Here is a 14,699-nt window from a genome sequence, read left to right as displayed (position 1 = left end):
TCTTTGTCACATTAACATGTTAAAAGAGTATGTAGAGAGCAATGAGGATTGCGTAGCGAAGTCGGTTGCGAGTGTTAGTGTTGCTTGTGGTAGGAGTGATGATGTTGACGTTGAGGGACAAAAGGAAGTTGGTCTTTCCTTGCCTGAAGTTAAGCTTGAGAACTCGGAAGTTGTGGAGAATCGTGGTGAAAGGTTGAATTATCTTCGAGTGAGTGAGAGAGAGTCTTTGCAGGAGTTGATTTCGGAATATAGTCACTTGTTTGGTGATGTTCCCAGTAGAACCACTCTAATAGAACATGATGTTGATATCAGGGAGTGTACCCCAATTAAGCAACATCTGTATAGATTGAATCCGTCAAAGTTGGAAATTCTCAGGAAGGAAGTTAACTACATGATTGTCAATGACATTATTGAGCCAAGTAATAGTCAGTGGAGTTCTCATTGTGTCTTAGTATCAAAGAAGGATGGTAGTTAAAGGTTCTGTACGGACTATAGGTTGTTGAATTCCAAGTCCAAATCAGACTCGTACCCCATACCTCGCACTGACGACCTGATTGACAAGATAGGGAGTGCCAAGTTTGTGTCGAAGCTAGATCTCTTAAAAGGATACTGGCAAGTGCCCCTGTCACCATGGGCACAAGAGCTGTCTGCATTCGTTACACCAGATGGTATCTACCAATACAAAGTCATGCCGTTCGGAATAAAGAACAGCCCTGCAACTTTCCAACGGTTGATGAATGCAGTGATCGCTGGTCTCGAAGGATGTCAGGCATACCTAGATGATATTGTGGTATATAGCAACATCTGGGAAGAGCATCTGCATCGCCTGAAGTCTCTCTTCGATCGTCTCTCCAAGGCAAACCTGACTGTGAATCTGAAGAAGTCGGACTTTGCGCCTGCACAGGTATCGTTTCTTGGCCATGTGGTTGGTCTTTGAGACAGTACGTCCAATCAGTGCAAAGGTAGGAGCCATTGTGGACTTCCCGGTTCCAGAGGATAAGCGAGCCCTACGTCACTTTCTGGGGATGTCCGGATTCTATCGGAAATTCTGCAAGAACTTTGCTTCTGTTTCTGCACCTCTGACGAACCTACTGAAGAAAGATGTGCCATATACTTGGACACCGTCATGCCAGATCGCTTTTGAACGCCTGAAGGCAACTTCAGCAAGAAGTTCGTGCTGGAAGTTGATGCTAGTGGTCTTGGAGTCGGAGGGGTTCTTCTTCAAAAAGATGGTGATGGGATAGAGCGACCAGTGCGCTACATGTCAAAAAAATTAAATAACCATCAAGCTAAGTATAGCACTATTGAGAAGGAGACTCTCGCACTGATTCTTGGCATTTAACACTTTGATGTCTACACATCGAACAATCAATTGGTGGTCAGAACAGACCACAATCCCTTGACCTTCCTCAACAGAATGAAGAACAAGAACGCTAGGCTGATGAGGTGGTCCTTGATGCTTCAGGAATACAATCTTACCATAGAGAACATACCCGGAAAGGACAATGTGATCGCAGATACCTTGTCTCGTGGATTTGCCGAGTAATATTGTATTTGAACCTAGACTGAGTAATGTGGAATTTGAATCCAACGGATTTACTGGATCTTGATATTGATAATGATGAATCGGAACTTTGACAGATATACTTCAATTCGAACTGATGTTGAAAACTGGAAGTTGAACAAACAAAAACTGAACACTAACTGAAGTGTGAACTGATACCTCATCAAAATGAACCCAAAGTGAACTTTTAACTTCCATCATTGATCTTATTTTTGCAAACTGTTTGTTATTTTGTATCAAGATATACATGTACATTTATGCTCAGTCTTTGTCGCTGGGGGCTTGTAAGTTTTATGGGTGCAAAAATTAAACAAAACACAAAGAAATTGTACCCAAAATAAGTAATTGGGGTTGCGTTTTCATGGCATTGATTTTTGCTGATATTTTCTTCACAAAGTATATACTTTTCAGCTTAACCAATCTTAAATTGGTTGTGTTTAAATTAGTGATAAAAAAAAATTGTGTGACAAAAATGAATGAGGATGATGTACAACTGTATTGCATTTTTCATACAATGTTTTCACTTGTCGTTGTCGGTGTTTTTTGAGGATACTCAAATTCAAAACAAAACCCTTATTTTACTCAATCACTCAGTGAGTATATACTTTATGTATTTGATTATTTGGATACTCACTTTTTTAAAAGTAATGTTCTAATTAAACAAATTATTGAGTGTATTTTAAACCAAGATATTGATATTGGAAAGAGTTTAACAAATGCGCACACAAAAGGTTTTAGAATAAAAATTTTCATAAGTCTGGAACTTTTATTCCTCAATAACCACACTTATTATTGATTATGTATTATTTTGTCACGAAAGTTCTGTAATAACTTTCGTTCTTAAAGGGGTGGGGGTGTGACGCACCCAAGTCTGGATGTAGACTAGGAGTAATAAAGAGTTCGCGGCTAGAGATCAAATACACAAACACGGCTTCTCTGTCTTTTAAAGATGTGTCATCGATTGTGAGAGTTTGGGGTGACTTAGGAGTTGGAGAAGTTTAGGTTCTTGTGTACCGAGATGTAGAGTTGGTCCTGGCCACGTAACAGGGCACTTTTCAAGAATAGTTTCAGACAACTTCAGATAAGTCTACATTTATTGACAAATTATAACAGTTATTCAAAAAGTATCGCCATGGAAAACATCATTCAAAATTAGCCGTTAACCAAGATGTGCAGAGTTGTCAACCTTTAAAAGTAAAAAGTAATAATTCAGAAGCTCAAAAGTAATAATTTTGACATAAAAGTCGTAATTTAATATGTGCCACGCGGTATTATAACATTCATTGAATAGATACTATAAAGAACAGATTTTTAAAAAGAAATTAATCCTCTTCGGCTCAGATTCAGAATCATCTCTGGTAGACTACTCTCTCTTTTGCGTAAATCCATGACAAATCTAAGAGGAAAATAGCCACAAGATTGAGTTAGTAAAATAAAGAGTTTGGTTGCAAAAGGGTTGAGGTCCACTTTGGACCATTCCCAGAAAAATAATGTTTTTTATTTTCTCGTATTGCAATATTATATTGAGAAACTAAATTGCCATGATGTACATATACTACCCTGTCATGTGAAGATAAAATTATACAAGAAATCTGTCTTCATTTTTTCTATATATATATATATAGAAAAATATCATTGTGGACGTAACCCTTTTTGCAAACAAACTGAAATTAATCCAATCTCTTTTGAATAAAAAAGTATTTTTTGCCACTTTTATTATTTTAATATGAATTTCGAATTGTCTTTGGTAACATCAGAATGACTAGAACTCTATAGGTTTTGAGACAGAAAACAATAAAATTTATGAAAGAAAATATATTTGTTTTAATTCTCCTAATATTCTTATGCGATACTAAATGTTCATAATACCCTACTATCGAATATTTTATTCGGTATAAAAGAAAACTTCCTATCTTCCTATGTTTTAAATATTCTTTTCAAAAAATCCTTTGTGGACCTAACCCCTTTTGCAACCAACCTGAAATGGACCTAACCCCTTTTGAAAAAAGTGGATTTTCTTTGCCATTTTTGATGGGTATTTCAACTTTTTTTGGTATCATCTTATAGAGCTACTAAAATTATATACATTGAGACCCCCCCCCCAAAAAAAAAAAATGACGAAAAATTGACCTTACCCCTTTTGCAAGTGAGCTCTTCATTTAAACAGGTGATAGCATTCAAAGTGAAGATACACGATCATGCGAATAAAAATGAGCATTATCTGCCACCTTCAGATGAGTTCACCAGTGTCCAATGTAGGATAATATTAAATGTTAACATACTTATTCACCCTGAAAAGTGTAATAATTAAGGTCAAAAGCATAATGTCATAATTTGACATGAAAATCCCAATATTTATGACTTTTTCCAAATACTTGGCAGCTCTGGATGTGGGTACGCAAAAATTTTTGTGAAAAAGCTCCTAAAAAAGGTGTGAATTAACATGAGGAAATAATGTATAGTATGAACAAGGTAAAGAAAGTGTGTAAATTCATTAATAAAATGTGTTTTTAAAAAATATTCAAAACTGTTATTTTACAAAATGTAAGAACATTTTTTTCAGAATTGTTTCTTTGTATAATTCATGTTAAATGATGTGTATTTACAAAGCTCAGACGTTTTCAATACAAAAATGTTCTGTATATCCTTGGTGTTAACAAGTGCTTGAAAACTGTTAATATTTTAGGCATACATTCTGATTTTTGTTCCTTTTTTTCAGAACACACAAAAACTTTTTGTCATTTAGTTTAGGAATGTTCCTTTATCCGTCGGCTCTTAGATGATTTTGAAAAAATCATTCTTAGAACTGAATTTATCTTTTAATGATTTTGTATTTGGCATACCAGATGGGAATCATTCTTCTTTACTTTTGATATTGTATATGATATAATTGTTATTTTCATCTAAATGTTTACAATTCTATTTATCATGCTCATTATTTATTAAGAAATTAAAATACCAGCGTGAACGAATAGGCACATGCAGCGAAATAGTTTTATTGTATATCTTAATTGATCGAGGCATATCGTGTTTTTTTTATTCTGTACCTGCGTAATATTTAATGCAACGTAACGCGACTACTACTACTACTACTACTACTACTACTACTACTACTACTGCTGCTACTACTACTGCTACTACTACTACTACTGCTACTACTACTACTGCTACTACTACTACCACTACTACTACTACTACTGCTACTACTACTACTGCTTCTACTACTACTACTACTACTACTACTACTGCTACTACTACCACCACTACTACTACTACTACTGCTACTACTACTACTACTACTACTACTACTTCTACTACTGCATGTATAGCATATTATGAGGAGCCGATTATCTAGTTGCCCATTCACTGGCGGAGTATTATACCAGGTGAGAAGGAAATTGACACCTCACAAATCCCCAATTAAAGGGGAAAAAATGTGTCACGAGCATATCATGTGGCTTGAAAAAGTTCTCCCAAATAATTATATATATATATGCTATGTATTACTGCTTGGATAATCTGGATGTATGTTTTACTGTGATGTAAGGTTCACTTTGCGCCAAACCAAGGCATGGCTGCAATGAATGAGTCCAGATACCCATAATGTCATAATCCTACATGAGATGGTCATTTTTGCAAATCCCTATTCAATATAATAAACTTGAGAATTGGTAATAAAATGTGTTTATCAAACACATTCTAATGTGAATTATTCAAGTTCCTTTGCAATGGATTTTAATGCAACCCATGTAGGATTACGACATCTTTGACATCTGGTGACCGTTTCATGAAAGTTCTCTGCACTGACAAGATGTCTTTCTTTGACAGTTACCATAGTGACAGTCGGAGGCAAGAGCTTCTCAGCCAATCAAAGCAAGGATGTCACTGAAATAGTCAGCACTGATAATAAAATCAGTGCTAACAACTTTCATGAAGCACCCCCCCCCCTGGATTCATTAATCATGTTAATTGCAGTCATGCCTTACTTTGGCGCCAATCAAAAGTTCCATCGCTGCAAAGAATACCTACCAATTACCCAAGCGTGAAGACATACCGCATAAATATGGAATCAAATTATTATGGGGAAGAAATTCTTTCCGGCCATGTATAATGGTTATGTATTCATGACTGATTTTTTTTCCCGTAAATTTTGGATTTGTGAGGTGGCAAGTTTATTTTGATTCACTGCGCTTGGTGCATTCAATGAATTAGTTTTGCTATGTACTCATTCAGTTCCGCACAATGTGGGTAAATTTCCTGCCGAAGGAATGATAATAATTATATCATTATTATTACTAATACAAATAACTCGAATTTTAATTCATCATAAAGACGAATTAGGTGATCTGTCTCTGATTGTCATGACCATGTTCATTCCGATCAATATGATAATCAATCATGATGAAAACCGAACTTTTGTTCTGAAAGGAACGTGTTGATAACTCTTGAACAAGTGGAATGCCTCTGGCTGTCTCACCTGTATCACGCGATTTAATACATACCATCAGTGCTGACTTTGAAAACTACTATAACATAATTATTCACAAAAAACACCAGTCATATAATGATACAATACTACGTTCATTGACATTTGACCTTGATCATGTGACCTAAAACTTGTCAGTGATACTTGATTACCCCTATATCCACATTGTATACACTATGTCTATAAACTTTGAAAGTTATGACAGCAATCTAATAATTACCTCTAAAATGGCCAAAGTTCAATGACCTCAAATGACCTTTGACCTTGGTCATGTGACCTGAAATTCGCACAGGACATTCAGTGATACTTGTTTACTCTTATGTTCAAGTTTCATGAATCAGATCTATAAATTTTTAAAGTTATGTTGGCAATTCAACAAAATACCCCCAATTTGCCCAAAGTTCATTGACCCTAAATGACCTTTGACCTTAATCATGTGACCTGAAATTTGCACATGATGTTCAGTGATACTTGATTACTCTTATGTACAATTTTCATGAATCAGATCCATAAACTTATAAAGTTATGATGGTAATTCAACAGATACCCTCAACTTGGCCAAAGTTCATTTACCCTAAATAACCTTTGACCTTAGTCATGTGACGTGAAACTCAAGCAGGATGTTTAGTAATACTTGATTAACCTTATGTCTAAGCTTCATGAACTAGGTCCATATATTTTCTAAGTTATGATGACATTTCAAAAACCTAACCTTAAATTAAAATTTTGAAGCTGATTCCCCCAACATGGTCTAAAGTCATTGACCCTAAATGACCTTTGACCTTGGTCATGTGACTTGAAACTATAACAGGATGTTCAGAATACTTGATTAGCATTATGGCCAAGTTTCATGAACTAGGTTCATATACTTTCTACGTTATGCTGTCATTTAAAAAACTTAACCTTAGGTTAAGATTTGGTGTTGACGCCGCCGCCGCCGTCGGAAAAGCGGCGCCTATAGGTAATATATGTTATATGAAAAAAGGGGATTTGAATATCTTTTTTGTGCAATATTTTAACTCTTATACCTTGTAATGGTCATAAAGGATCATGTGCGAGATGTTGAAATGAAAATCAAAAACTTCATGATCAACCTTGGGCTTGAACCCATGCACCATGAGCGCTTGAGAGGCAAGTCTGAGGCCTTAAAGGGGAATCCAACCCAAATAAAAACTTGTTTTTATAAGGAAAAGAAAAATCAGACAAGTTGATAGGTGAAAGTTTGAACAATATTGGACAAACAACAAGAAAGTTATGAATTTTTAAAAGTTGTAAATATTGGTAATCACTGTATCCATGGAGACTTCAAATTGGCCGCATATGGGTGTCATAGTGATGTAAGGCAAGGACTACTCTTCCATGTACTCCAATACATATAATGGCTAAAATTTCATTTTCCCCAAAAGTTTTAATTTCAAATTGTATTTTTCTTTCATGAGGACATAAAACAATATACTACCTGGGCTATATTTAGATTACTGCCCCAGGGGAATGGGTACTTAGGAGAAAACCACAAATCCCTGATAATAAAGTGCATGGCCTATGGGAAAGTTGTCCTTGCCCCTTGTCATAATTTACTTACTCAGTTGCCAATTTGAAATCTACATAGTATTAGTGATCTCTATGTTAAAGCAGCTATAACTTTCTTATTGCTTGTCCGATTTCTTTCAAACTTTCACCATTCTGTTTAATTTATTTTTCTCCTTCCCAACACAACAATTTATGGCCAAGGCTGGATTCCCCTTTAATGATAGACAGTGTTTCTCATAGACTTTACATGTAATGAAAATTCGACAATCTCAAACTCAATATACAGGCATGGTTCTGGCATCTGTTCGAAAAATTAAGGCCTCATTTACAATAGTTAGGAATCTCAGCTACAACATACTCAAAGCTCAGCGAAAACCTACCGGGAATAGTGGAGATATGGGTCACTAAATAGAGGAATGTAGAATCCAGTACATGCAAAATGAGTGAAAATGACATGCCTTTATAAATTGCAATTTTTCAGGATGACTTATTTCTATGAATTAAGAATAAAGGGAGAAATGCAGAAAGAATATGACCTCAGCTACAACATATAAACAACTGGGAGAAAATTGACTGATATTTACGGAGTTAGAGTCAAATTTGCTTAATTATGATGACGTCATAACAATTAACAAGAAAATTTCGAATTCCAATGCCATTTTGATGACGTCATTACATTATTGAGAGTCAAATAAGACATAAAATCTTATCTTCCGTTCATACTTTATCCAAATATATACACTGTTGGTCATAAAGGTGGAATAAAATATTTTTGAATAAAAATCGACAGTTTTGTTGGTATTTGAAAGGCTACGCGTAGACGAAATGGTAATTGAGTGATTACATAATGTTTCCCCATTACACAGGTGACATTATAACATGAGAAATTTGGATTACGTAATAAATTATTTTATTGTAGACTATAAAAGCCTATGCATATGATATTCTGTCCCTTTCCCTGATTTAGCACTGTGTATAAGAAGGTTGCATTTTTTCGAGTTCCTTGTACCGTTTGAAATAAAAATCGGTAGAGACGTTCCCTGGACTTTGCCTGGTCCAACGGCAACAGCAACACGCGAGAGAGTGGTAGCACTGCGACAGGAGGGCTACAAGCAGACCGATATCGCATAAGTCCTAGGGATATCACCGAGTGCAGTCTCTAAGATCCTGAAACGTCAACGTGAGGCGGGGAATATTCGGCCTAGGAAATCTCCTGGACGTCCCAGATTGACCACAAGAAGAGATGATCGCCAACTGTTGAATTTCAGCCGCAGAAACCGGAAATTGCCCACGAGCGTCTTCGTCGCTTGTGGAGGAGATATCATGGGATCAACGTTTCCTGGTCAACCGTTAATCGCAGATTGCTCCAACATGGTTACCGAGCACGACGGTTGACCAAATGTCTACGCCTGTCTGTTCGCCACAGAGTAGCTCGTCTTCTTTGGGCTAGGGAGCACAGAAGGCTTCATCCAGGACATTGGCAACATGTGGTCTTCACGGACGAGAGCCGGTTCATCCTTGACCGAAAGGATGGGAGACAACGAGTTCGTCAATTGGCCGGGGAAAACCTTCGCGATGAATGTATCCACGAGACGACTCAAGGCGGAGGCGGCTCAGTGATGATATGGGCCGGCATCCATTATGGAGGGAAAACGCCACTGGTGGTTCCGGACGGAAACGTCAACGCCGCCGCCTAAAGGGATATCTTGGAGTTCCACTGTCTTCCATATGCAAGACGAGTGTATGGGCACAATTTCCGACTGCAGGATGACAACGCTAGACCGCACAGGGCCGCTGCAGTAAGGGAATTCCTGGAGGCAGAGGGCGTCGTACAGTTGCCATGGCCAGCTTGTTCGCCGGATATGAACCCCATAGAGCATGCATGGGATGCCCTAGGCCGAGCCATCAACGACAGATAGGTCATTCCTCAAAATCTGCAGGAGTTGGCAGATGCTCTGAGGGAAGAATGGGACGCTATGCCTGTTGACGCCATCAACAAGCTAGTGGACAGCATGCCACGACGTCTGCATGCGCTGGTTCGTGCCAGGGGTGGACATACCCGATACTAGTGACTGAGTAAGAACAATGACTCAAGTTTGATGCAAATTTGTCCATGAAATCACAAAAAAGAAGTCATCTGGAAAACTGAGAGAGATTGAAAATAAATATCTCATGATCCTTTACATGTAATTTACTGTATATTGTCGTCATTGTTGTTCTATGCTCATGACATCCATCGCTTAGGACATAAACTTGTAAAATATCACTGTCATATGTGTGTAAAAGGCAGAATAATAAAGTAAAGTGGTTATCATGCACCATAAATGCCATATTCAAATCATGTTGTAATAATTACGCTGTGAAAATTTGGTGAAAAAAAATATTCCACCTTTATGACCAACAGTGTATATATGTATATATATATATATATTTATTTATTTATATGTTATAGGGGGTCTACAGACTATCTGAAGAGTTATAATGAATTTTGTATAGGCCTGTTTTTGCACATATTAATTGTGAGCACGCACGAGCGCGCATGCTGTAAAAATTGGTCGTAGAAGGTTGGTGAAGGCGTCAAATTGCTCAGAATTATATTACCAATGCATTGATAGAAAAACAATAGTGATTCAACGTTGCGTTATGCCGTTATGCTAAAAAATGCGCGCGTAACCTTTCACGCGCTCAATTTTTTTAAATGCTTAAAATTACCTGAAACGTACTCTATTTTAGTCAAACTGTGATTCTGAGCATCGTGAAATTTTGACGCGTGCAAACGCGCACGTCGTGACCTCTACATGACTTTAAATGATATAGACAGTTGACCTTTAATATGAAGTTAATGTCATGTAAATATGAATATTTGATAATTGATAAATATATAAATGACTGATAATGTTAATTTACAAAACGGCGCTTTAATGACGTCACGATGACCTTTTGACTTTGAACCATAACTGATAATATTTTGAAGAAAATTGATGATGTAGATTTTGAGATTTTCTGCTAACAAGAAACAAGTGGAAAATGAAAAAAATGATGAATAAAAAAGAAAATTCTTACAAAAGTAATATTTGATAATTGATTGACAGATCAGCTAATAATAACGATAATTATCCTAATTGATTTGTCTAAGTACAAGGACATAAAGGAAGGTAATTTCATTTCATTTCATTATACCTGTATAAGTTTCCACGACATCAGCCCCTTTCTGTCCAGGACTATTTCCACTGGACGAAGGCATGTCACTGTCACCATCGTCTTGAGTACTTGAGGTAGCTCCTGGTTCGAATTTCCTTTAAAACAAGTCCAGATATATCTTTATATCTTAAAAATCTAATAATTTTCCAATGCAGATAAGATTATTTGGCCTTTGCTTTAAGCACAAACCGATTTTGGAAACGTTTCATAATGTGAGAAAAAAAAACATGTTTATTGGATCGATCCTTAACAATAATACACATAAATATGAAGTAGTCACTTTTTGTGGATTGCAAATGCTTGTGGCATGACAAGTTTAGGTACGATAAATTCAGTGTATTTTACTTACAAAATAAATAAAGTAATGATACTAGGTAAAAGGTATTTTTAAGATATTGTTTCTCTTAGTAATATATCACTGGGAGAACACTTCACCGTAAGTTTATTTACCTACCTTGCAAAAGCAGTGAGTGATTGAATGAATGATTCAAGATTCAACTGTTGCTCTTCATTGAAACTGAAACATCCGTTGCTTATTTGAGGGAAAGAATCCTGCATAATAAGTGAAAAAATGGCATCAGTGATTTACAAAATAGTTTCCCCATCTGAATTTTGCGACTCAATTACTCGTGCATTATCATTTTCTATTAAATGTATTTCAAGGCGCGAACACAAAATGGGTTGAAATCTACTCCAAATTATATGTCCATACTGCGATATAGAATAGATATTTTGAGTTTTGAATACTGATTTTAGCAGAAAGGTGTTTCTTACACATAAATTTTAATTTTTAATTACCTAGTCAATTAGTTCGTAAACTTTAACGATGGCAATTAGTATGTGACCTCATGGATGAAGTTCACGCTAATTGTATTTGCGATATTGCTGTTTTAAGATCCGATCCTGAGCTTAGAGTGTAATTGGCAAATCAAAGCCCTACACAGTAGAAAACACAAAAAATGCAAGCTTTATGCAGCAACATAAATGTATGCATTTATATAGTAAATAAGAGGCATGTGGACGAATGTGACATCACAAACAAAAGAGAAATAATTCTGATAACTTTGAATCCTTAATATGTGGTGGATTTTCTCAAGCCTTCGCCAATTCCAATTTTTATTATTATCGCCAATTCCTATTTTTATTATAAAAACAAATCGTCAGGGTGCATTCCTTTCTATAAAACAGGTCGATGGAATGGTGTCGAGAAAAAGAAACTTCTAAACATTTGAATTTGTGATTAACTACACATTTTAAAATACAGGCTGTACCGCTACCATAAAAGACTGGCAAACGATCAGCTCAATAAACCAACCAACACAACTTTCATGACTTTGGAAACCTGATATCAACTTGCGCTAGCTGCTATGAGAGTATGGGGTATTGCTGTTCCAAACTGAACAATAGTTGCAATAATTGCATCACTTTCATAGAACTCGAAAAATATGGAATTATCAATAACATGCTCACTTGGTTAAAAACACTATTTAAATGATAGAAAGCAAGTTGTATTTTCCAAAGGATAATTATCTAATACTAAAAAAGCTTTCTATTGGAGTACCACAGGACAGTGTTCTGGCCCCATTCTGTTCTTAATATCTATCTGATATATCTCAATGTATTACTGAAGGTGATTGCAGCATATTTGCTGTGATTCAATAGTATTTGCCTCTGAAAGTAAATTGGAAAATGTAACAAAGAAATTACAGAAAGATGTAAACGCATTAAATGACTGGTATAACCAAAACAATAATAATTAAATCAAGATCATTCGATACATTGAATATATTCATAAATAATGACCTAAATGAACAGGTAAAGTCTATGAGGAATTTAGCCATTATGAAAGATGAAAACCCGGGGTGGAATGTATATTTAAGAGAATTATGTAAATCGATTTGCCTATAAGATCTACTTTTAGGCAAGTTGAGTAAATTCTTGAGTTCACATGTTCTACATACCCGGTATAAATGCATAATTCAGCCCTGGTGTGTGTTTCTTAAAGCTGTTCGTTAATAGTTGAGAGTTACTTTAAAACGACTGGTGATCCTTTATTCTCGTAAATGCTATATAATAATAATAATTGGCATTTATATAGAGCTTTATCAATCTACGACTGTTCAAAGCGCTTCACAATTATTATTACCCGGTCACTGGATTCATAGCATTCCAAGCAGCCTGTTAGGCGCAAACATGCTAAACCATCCACAATGACGGTTGTTTCCTACCCGTACCCAATTAGCACCTGGGTGAGAGTGGCAAAGTGTGGATTGACGCCTTGCCAAAGGGTGCTAGGCCATGGTGGGATTCGAACACACGACCTTCTGATTACAAGGCGAGAGTCAGAACCGCTACACCACGGCGCTTCTACGACATATATTGAATTGGCAATGGTTTAGCGCGTAAGAAGGGTTCACCAGTCGTTCTTAAAGTCGCTCTTAACTTACGAACAGCTTTAAGAAACGCCCCCCCCCCCTGTATAGACTATGCAATCTCAACAGCTGTCCACAGCTGTCCACAGCCTACATATTACCCCTAGATAGATTGCAAATAGAACTGCTAGATATGTATCTGTAATTTTTGACTATCAACTTACGAGCGGGAATACATTGATCATATTTATAAATCAATTCTCCTGGCAAAATATTGACCAACGTCGGGATTGTTTTCTAGCCACTCTTATGTACAAGTGTATAATGGGTGTCGCCCCTCCCCACTTATGAAATGAAATTGAAATGTATTTCGATCGCCATGGCATGAGCACTAGGGATGCAAATTCACTATATAAATGTAGTATTACCCAAACCTAACATATCCCTATTCAAACAATCCTTTAAATATGTCCGAGCAGTAACTTGGTATAAGCTCCCTGAAGATATCCAGAATGACATTTCTGTCGAAAGTTTAGAATATCATTATAATAGGAGTGGGCTATACATGGGTCAAATATACTTTTTTCTAATTTCAATACGACAACAGTTTTTTTTATTCCTTGTAATGTATCTCAACATGAAATGACAATATTTTTGTCTCGGTCCGAGAAAAAAGTGTGCCGGGCCAAAATCCAAAATGGCCGCCAAAACCCCCCCAAATCACAGTTTTGGCCACAACTTTTTTATTTGGTGGTCAATTTCTCTGGTTTTGGTGTCTATTCATATGTTTTGGGGGGCAGGCAATTTGTTTTTCCTATAATTAGTACTTTTAAACCATTATTTGTAGAGTTAAAAGGTAATTATACCTAAATTTTCCCATTTTTGTAGCCCTTTTTCAGCCAAAAAGTGGGTTTTATCATCCTGGGGTTCTGTGATATTAGATGGTACGAGGTCAAAAATAGCAAGCAGCTTCATATAGCTATATTGCTTTTATTCCCCCACTTTGGGTTTTACGGATATTTGTGAAATATATCTTATTAAATAAAAAAATGTCAATTATCCATTGTGGGTATACAGTATACAATGTACTGCACATACATACTGCACTGCAGAAATGCATTGGCCACCATGACAGATAACAAGGCTTGTATAAACTATAGTGTCATAGAAATGAGCTCTCAGGTGTAGAATTAGATGCCTCAGAAATTGAAGATATCTTTTGTCTCAGAAATTGAGGACATGTTTTGTCAAATATGCTAATTCAGGGGGCGGAGAGCAGGTAATTTACATTCTAGCTATTCTGGGCCCCGTTGCATAAAAAATTACCATTATATTAACTTAACTTAATGGTAACTTGCTTGCGATCCTTGATTCTGATTGGCTGTTGATCAGCATTATCATGATACTAGTGTAACTACCTGACCCCACAAACATAGGCCAGTTAGACACCAGAACCAGGTAAAAAAAAGCCTCCAAATGAAGAAGATATGGCGTAAAAGGGGTCTGACCACTTGACCGAAGGTCCGCGAGGCCGAGGGTCCTCGAG

General features: G+C 36.5%; 1 protein-coding gene across 1 annotated transcript in view; it reads right to left on the bottom strand.

The window, feature by feature from the left end:
• Positions 1–1,036: 1,036 nt before the first annotated feature.
• LOC129267163 (uncharacterized) overlaps positions 1,037–14,699 on the bottom strand; it is a 28,167-nt gene continuing 14,504 nt past the window's right edge. Inside the window, exons 4-6 of the mRNA XM_064104106.1 lie at positions 11,236–11,333; positions 10,761–10,876; positions 1,037–1,257 (exon numbers count right to left, since the gene is read on the bottom strand). Coding sequence (XP_063960176.1) covers positions 1,037–1,257; positions 10,761–10,876; positions 11,236–11,333 — 435 coding nt within the window. The remainder of the gene's footprint in view (positions 1,258–10,760; positions 10,877–11,235; positions 11,334–14,699) is intronic.

Source organism: Lytechinus pictus, chromosome 8 (genome assembly GCF_037042905.1).
Source record: "Lytechinus pictus isolate F3 Inbred chromosome 8, Lp3.0, whole genome shotgun sequence".
Taxonomy (NCBI): Eukaryota; Metazoa; Echinodermata; class Echinoidea; order Temnopleuroida; family Toxopneustidae; genus Lytechinus; species Lytechinus pictus.
Note: the sequence above shows the minus strand (reverse complement) of the source record. Positions and strands in the feature narration are given on the sequence as shown.